Source organism: Pongo pygmaeus, chromosome 1 (genome assembly GCF_028885625.2).
Source record: "Pongo pygmaeus isolate AG05252 chromosome 1, NHGRI_mPonPyg2-v2.0_pri, whole genome shotgun sequence".
NCBI classification, from domain to species: Eukaryota; Metazoa; Chordata; class Mammalia; order Primates; family Hominidae; genus Pongo; species Pongo pygmaeus.
The window spans coordinates 90407646-90415230 of NC_072373.2; the positions used below are offsets into that span (position 1 = coordinate 90407646).

Here is a 7585-nt window from a genome sequence, read left to right on the forward strand (position 1 = left end):
CCTCCTGGCCTGTGAGCATCAGAGACCTGGGAATGCCAGGAGGCCAGGCTACTCTGGACCTGAATCCTTTTAATTGACTAGCTCCCCCAGAAAACACATCAAATATTGTCAGGAAACAGATACACAGCATTTCAGCATCTTCAAGGGATTGAAGACATGTGTTGCTATTCTGGCCCATCCTTCCACTTTCTAGAAGTGTGAAGATGGGCCTCTCTGAGCTTTGCCCACCTCATCCAAAGAACAGAGATGGCCCATCTGTCTTTCCTGTATCACAGGACTACAGTGAGGCTGAAATAAGTTGATGTGTGGGAATGCTTTATAAAGTACCATGCAACGTGCCCTGGTTCGTACAACTCATTTATTCAACAAAGCAGTACAAGCCTCCCCTTCAATCAGGACCTGCCTGCAGGGGTGGGCTACTTCAGTGTCTTGAGCCAATGGGAGCTAAAGGGTTTAATACTTTAGTCCACTTCCCTTCATCTCTGGCCCCATCGACAACATGGGGAAGGGGAGTGAGGGACTGGTAGAAGGGTACTGAGGCCCCTTATTTCGTTCGCTGGTAGAACTGGAAGACTGCTTTCTCCTGCTCATAGGTCTCGATGGAGCCGGGTCGTAGTCGTCGGATTTCAGCAATGGCATCTCCTGCAGCCAAGCCCCGCTCCTTCACCAGGTAACAGGCCAGCATGGTGCCAGTGCGGCCAAAGCCCAGAGCACAGTGCACTCCCACAGCCTACGAAGATGGGGCTCGATGGGTGCCATTCAACTCCCTCACCCACAACTGTTTCCTGCCTCTCACTTGGTTCTCCCCACAGCTCCTTCTTCTGTGCCAGGTCCAGGGCTGTGCAGCAAAGTCAGGGAGGGCTGTCCCTGCACTAGGTGGCTAGGAGGCCTCTGCAGTGGCTGGTTCAAGAGCTGTCCACCTCCGCACAGCCCTCCACCTGTGGTGTTCAATACAGAAGCCAGTAGCCACGACTACTGTGGCTACTGTGTACTTGAAATGTGGCTAGTGCAAATTGAGATGTAGTGTGAAAAACGCAACAGGGTATGAAGAGGTGTAGAAAAAAGAGTGAAAATATCTCATTAAGATCAACAAAGTTAATTTTATCTGCTTCCCTGCTTTTTAAGAATGCGGTTGCTAGAAAAATTAACATTACGTGGAGCCACTTAGGTTCCATTATATTTGGACAGCTTTACTCTAGAAAATGGTAAACAGCCTCCACCTGACTTCAACCTCCACCTCTCCCAGGTGTCTGTCCACACCCTTCTTCTCAACTCACAGTATTAGCTGGTTTTCACTGCCTCTCCTCAAGCCCAGCTCGCACTGCTTCGCCCTCTCTTTAGTTCCTTCCGTTTAGCGCTTCCCTCCCCGGCACTGGCTTCCCGGCCCTACTGTCTGCCTCCCCGAGCCCAGCTAAGTTATTCCAGGCCCGGTCTCCCCAGCTCCGCCCGTGTCCCCCGCTGACCTTCCAGGGACCTCCCTCCCTGCGCTGACCCCGCCCGCTGACCTCTCCCCGTGCGTTGGCCTCGTCCACGATCTGTACGAAGCGGTCGATCTGGTCGGGGGCCGGCGGGCAAAAGTCGGGGATGCGCAGGCGGTGCAGGGTGAGGCCGGGGCAGCTGTCGCTGTGAGGGGGCCCGCGCTCCGTCAGGGACACCAGGTGCCGCACGCCCAGGTCCAACAGGAACTGGTAGTGGGCGGGGAGCCGCGGCAGCGCCAGCCCCGCCAGCCGGCCCGGAAGCACCCAGGAGAAGTTGGGGGGCTGCACGCCCATCGCTGGGAGAGGGCACAGGACAGCGGGTCACGGGGAGCAAGGCTCACCAGCCCCGCTCCGGGCCAAGTAACCCACCACCTACCTGGCCTCGGCGCCTCCCGGGCCACGTGGTCTGCGGGGCACCGCCCTCGGGGACGCTCTGCCCAGCCGCGCGGATTGGCCCAGAGCCTGGGGCGGGGCTGGAACGCGGAACCCAGTCTCTGAGCGACGGAGGGAAGCGCCGCGATCCCGCCCCGTCCGAGCAGATCACGCGGTGATTGGCTGGATCATCATAATGGGCGGGGTTACTTCCGCGGGGTTCAACCCACTCAGCTAAGAAGGAAGACCTGGAGCGAGTTAGGAATTGTTTGCTGCGGATGGAACAACCCGGGGCCGGGCTCTGCTGCACCCTAGCGGCATGTTGCAGTCATTGCGTCACTGGCGCCTGCGCCTGCCTCCGCGCGGGCCGGCCTAGTTCTACCTCCTTCACGCTGGATGCCCTGGGGTTTAAGAGATGACAAATCGGCCTTCTCCCAGGACGAGGAGTCTCCTCTCTAATGACTGACTCGTCGTTATCAGCGACTTTTAGTTACTGCTGCACAGGAGGCTATTCTCATTTTTTCATTGCTGGAACTATTAAAAACTTACCCAGGGTAATAATTATAGTAATAATAATAACCAGCACCAACAGTCAACCCCCACTTCTCCTGTCAATCCAGTTGCTCCTCAGGACTTATTGAGCATTTATTATGTGCTAGATGGTCTTCTCAGCACTTAACACATACTGACTCATTTAATTGCCACAGTAATCTTATAAGATAGGTGATCTAATGAATCCCATTTTATGGATGAAAAAACAGAGGCACTGGAGAGGTTAATAAACTTGACCAAAGGATGATGACTAATGCCTCCAAAATCTTTAATAACACCGCCATTTCCTAAAGTTAAATGGAACATTGTTTTCTCTTCACATAACCCCCTCATGTCCCCAAATATTATCTGGGTTAAACGCTTGTGGGTTTTCTTAATTTTTATTAGTATTTCATATTTCTTCATTTTTCAAAGTTTCCTAGTTCTCTGGGTCACTGTCCCCTGGGCAGGCTAGAGTTGATTAGTGTTGTTCTTACTAGGTGGGGGCCCCTAGATCTGAACACCGTTTCCACTGTCATCTGACCAGTCCATATCCTCATTTGAATAATGTGCTTCTAGCGATGCAGACTAACTGTAATTATGAAAATAGTTAACCCTTATTGAATTTGTTTATGTACCAGGCCCTGTGCCAAGCGCTTTCTGGAAGAACCACATGTGAAAGGTATTTTTGTATCTTTTTTTGTACATGAATCATTGGAAGCTTAAAGAAGTTGGTTAACTTGGCCAAGGACACAGTGATCCAAGCCCAGGGTACTTGGCCATGAGGATGTATTATATTTCCTTCCCTTTGCACCTACCTATGACACACGTTTGACCATTTAAGCCTTTGGCTTCAGCAAGATGGAAAGCAATTTGTCTTCTCCTAAAGATCAAAGCCTGCTCTGACCCTGTAGGAAGTACACTTACCATTTACCCAGACAATTACTTTCCCCAGGTTCCAGGAGCTGCCAAATCTCCCCTTTTTCTCCTTCCAGACAATCACAGCCCTAATTAAGCCCTTCCTGTTTGCACTCTCATTTCCTACATAAATTCCTATCAATGTTACCAGCCCTTCCCAGTTTATTCCTTTCTCTCTTTCCTAGCCATGGCCTCTCAGCCACCAGTCACCTCTTCCCCCCACCCCCTGACCTCCCACTTCTCTTCTCAATCTAACTGCTCTTCAGGATTTCTGGTTGCACTACCTCTGGAGACAAGACTCTAGCACTTGTTCTTGTAAGTTAATCTTTTCTTAGTCCCTTTGCCTTATTCTCCTTTCTTTGCTTCCCCTACTCATCAGGGAACTTTCCACTTCACTCCCTACCCTCCTATGTGCCCCGTCTTTGCCTCCTTGATATCCAGCTCGAAGCCTATATTCTCCAGAAGGAGAAAATTTTTTTGGGAGACCGAGATCTTCTTCTTCCCTGAGTTCCCTAACAGTGATTCTCTCCCTCTTGTGGGTTTCTGCAGGGCTAGCAGTGCATCCATCAAACCATTAGGGCCTCCGTGTGGAGAGGCCAGTTGGCTCCCTTTTTAGGAAGCTCTGCCCTTCCCTTCCAGCAGACCCAGAGTGGAAAGGGCCCAGGGTCCCTGCCTTAAGCTTTGTCAAGGGTGCCATATGTCAAGGGTGCCATATGATGTTTTGTTTTGGGCCCAGGGGGCCTCAAACTGTAAGGAAAAACCCTCTCTGATGGTTTCCTGGTTCAGACTTCTGCAATTAACAGGACTTCTGCAACTAACCACCTCCTTGTCTGCCCACATACGTGATACTGACCTTCTTTTATTCTCTCCTCTGTACAGAGTTACCTGACCCTCAGGAAGATTTAGGCTTTTTTTTTTTTTTTTTCTCCCATCTCACCTTGTATAAATATGTCTTTCCAGTACAGTAATTTCATTGGATTGAGGATACTTGTTTGCACAGGAGGCAAGAATGCATTGTTCCATTTTTGAATTCCACACATCTAATACGGAGCCTGAGGCACAGGGCTCAAAATGTTAAATAAACAAATGAACGGGAAATTAATAAGTAGAATGCATTGGCAAGACTGTGAAGGTACATTTCTAGGAGTGAATGTGAGTCTGTCAGATCATGTGGCAATGTGTATTTGTAATTCTTTTTAAATGCACAAGTTTGAGGACTGTGTTGAGTATTGGGTAGTATTTCTCTGAAGTGTATTTTTTACTTGACTATGCATTTCAATAAAGAATGGCTGTGTCAGTGTGATCTTGGCTATGTTTAATTACTATTTTTGTGAAATGGGACAGATAAAGCTTGTTCTTTATAGAGCACTGCTCCTGTAGTGTGCATGTGTGTGATGGCATGTGTATTTGAGTGTGCTGGAGGGGCCGTGTTCCTGGAGAACAATCTATTGACACTGATGGTGGGCTGAGTAATAAGCTTAAGAAATTTCCCTGACTTCAAGGAATTTACAACATCCTTGGGGGGGATTTAGACTCTGATGCAATTATTCTCAGGACATATAATAAAGTACTAAATTGCTCATCAAAGACAATCAGATAATACATATTAAAAAGCTAATTGTGCAGTAAAAACCAGTGCAAAAGAAGTCAGTGGGGTGAAGATAAGCTTGAGTTGGAACTAGCAGAAATGTCTTATGAAGAGAGGGATTTTTCTTTCCATTTTGTCTACTGTCCAATGAAAAGCTCAGCAGACCCAGCAATCCCATTACTGAGTATATACCCAAAGGAATATAAATCATTCTTTTATAAAGATACATGCACCATATGCTTATTGCAGCATATACACAATAGCAAAGACACGGAATCAAGCTAAATGCCCATCAGTGATAAAAAAAATGTGGTACATTTACACCATGGAATATGATACAGCCATAAAAAGCAATGAGATCATTCCTTTGTGGGGACATGGATGGAACTGGAAGCCATTATCCTCAGCAAATTAACACAGGAACAGAAAACCAAATACTGCATATTCTTACTTGTAAGTAGGAGCTGAATGATGAGAACACATGGACACATGGGGATGGGGAACAACAAATGCTGGGGCCTGTCTGGGGTGGGGAATGGGGGAGGGAGAACATCAGGAAGAATAACTAGTGGATGCTGGGCTTAAAACCTAGGTGATGGGATGATCTGTGCAGCAAACCACCATGGCACACTTTTACGTGTGTAACAAACCTGCACATTCTTCACATGTACCCCTGAATTTAAAAGTAAAAAATAAGGCTCAACAGAACATTTTTTAGGGCATCCCAGCTTCCCTTTTTCCAGTTGATAAGAATGTTTTGACTTAGTTCTTGTTTATATTGAAGCCCCAGTCCCCTGATTGGCTTGATGCTAGTGGCAATTAGGGATGCAACTAGAGTCAGAGAATTTCTTCCTCCAGCTAGGTCCCTGTGTTCCACCAATGCAAAGGATTTCTTGGGTTCAGGTTCCTGTGGCCCTTGGACTACAGTCAGAATTCTCAGTGTCCTCAGTGTTCTGATTTTTTAATGTCTAAACACACTTCACACCTAAGATTCGATGATCCGGAAATTGAACCTAAGAAGAAATGGTATGGCAGCTAGCTTCCAAGATGGTACCCAATGAGTCATTTCATGCCTGTGTAATGCTTTTCCACATTGATAGGGCTGATTTTTGCAACCAGTAAGATATTGTGTAAATGGTGGTGTGTGACTTCCTAGGCTGCATCATAAAATACTTAATTTTTGCCTTGTTCTCTCTTGGAAAGAAGGCCTGCCATGGGAAGCTTTGGGAAGAAGCCAGCTGCCATGTTGTGAGAACTCTCAAGCAGCCGTGTGGAGAGATCCATGTGGTGAGGAACTGAAGCCTCCTACTAACTATCAAGTCAGTGGCTCACTATTGTTGCAGTGAATTCTCCAGCCCATGAAGACTTTAGATGATTTACCCAACATCTTGATTATAGCCTCATGGATTCCCTGAGCCAGAACAACCCAGCTAAACCTCTCCTGAATTCTTTACCTACAGAAACTGTGAGATAATAAATATTTATTCTTTTAAGCCATCAAGTTTTGGGTGATTTATTATGTGGTAATATGTAACTAATATAGATAAAAATATTCAGTTTGAAGGAAAGAAGAAAAATAACTTACAATATATTCAAGAAGTAAAATAAAATTAAAACAAGGTTAATTCAAAAAGAAAGAATTATACTGTAAGCAGTTGTGGTCTAAGTGTGTGTATGCAGGAATGTTGTGATAGGTCAATGCAAATTTTCCATATTTGGAGAACCATGCTGTCTGTGGGGGAACCAACCAGAGTAGTCTGGGCATGAGTTTTGTGTGTGTATGGTGTTGGAGGTATAGGTTGCTGTGGTATTTGTACGGTTATAGATGATATACAAATTATTTAACGATTGGTCATTGCACAAGAAACAAACAATTAGAATGGAGCCTCTACCAGAACCATTACCTGCAAACAAACAGTGAAGCTACCCTGGTGTCAGTTGGATGTGTGTCAGCCTTGGGTGTAGAGGCGCTGAAATGGTCTGGGGTGTGGCCAGATTACCTTGGACATTTTAATATAGGTCTTTCCACAAGATGGCACTGATAGCTTTTCCTTGTTTCTCTTTTTTTTGTCTTGTTGAAAAATTTGTGATTTGTATACTGTTGCAGAACATACCATAACTGAAATCTCCCAATTTACTAGTTGATTTCTTGTACTTTTGACAAGTCAATTGCCTTTACGGCATTTAAAATTATGGTGTTTTCTTTTTCTTTTTTTTTAGATCATCCCAGGAGCGCATTAAAAGTTTAAGTTGGGGTGTTGGGAATGCTGCCTCACATCAGATGCTATCATCATGGGAGCTGGAGATGGGGAGGGAGGTGGGGACTAGGCTTTGGTTTTTGAAAAGCCATTCAACAAAGGCAGGTGAGAGTGGAATCAAGAGGGAGCATTCAGTTAGGGAAGAGGCACTTCTGTGATCAAAACCATGTTGGTGGACTCTCACTTCTTCTGTTCATGCTGCCTCGAGCCTCAGCTGAGCCATAGCCTGGCTGGCACTTTGATATCAGCCTGAGGAGACCCTGAGCTTAGGTTCAGCTAACTTGTGGCCAACTTCTGACCTACAGAACTGACATCATAAATGGTGTTTCTTTAGCCATTAAGTTTGTGGCAATTTGTTATGCAGCAATAGAAAACCAATACAGTTGCCTTTATTTACTTCATTTTCTTATCTTTAATATGCTCGTCACAGCACTAAACCT

General features: G+C 46.2%; 1 protein-coding gene and 1 long non-coding RNA gene across 2 annotated transcripts; one reads left to right on the top strand and one right to left on the bottom strand.

Annotated features, from left to right (window-relative positions):
- Nucleotides 1-344: 344 nt before the first annotated feature.
- On the bottom strand, nucleotides 345-2016 carry DUSP23 (dual specificity phosphatase 23). The gene is made up of 3 exons (XM_054456650.2): nucleotides 1855-2016; nucleotides 1506-1774; nucleotides 345-730 (listed from the first exon to the last, which is right to left on the bottom strand). Exons 2-3 carry the CDS (start codon nucleotides 1770-1772, stop codon nucleotides 545-547), a joined length of 453 nt encoding a protein of 150 aa, XP_054312625.1. The 5' UTR covers nucleotides 1773-1774; nucleotides 1855-2016; the 3' UTR covers nucleotides 345-544.
- Nucleotides 2017-3489: 1473 nt separating this feature from the next.
- On the top strand, nucleotides 3490-6376 carry LOC129006417 (uncharacterized). Its single transcript, XR_008491991.1, has 4 exons — nucleotides 3490-3614; nucleotides 4260-4431; nucleotides 5137-5340; nucleotides 6091-6376. It is a non-coding gene; the product is annotated as an uncharacterized LOC129006417 (long non-coding RNA).
- Nucleotides 6377-7585: the final 1209 nt, after the last annotated feature.

Bases quoted from the DNA above. Each gene is read 5' to 3' on its own strand.
- DUSP23 (XM_054456650.2), bottom strand. From the start codon at position 1,772: ATGGGCGTGCAGCCCCCCAACTTCTCCTGGGTGCTTCCGGGCCGGCTG. The intron at 731-1,505 runs GTCAGCGGGCGG...CCATCTTCGTAG, and splicing joins AGGCCAACGCACGGGGAGAG to GCTGTGGGAGTGCACTGTGC.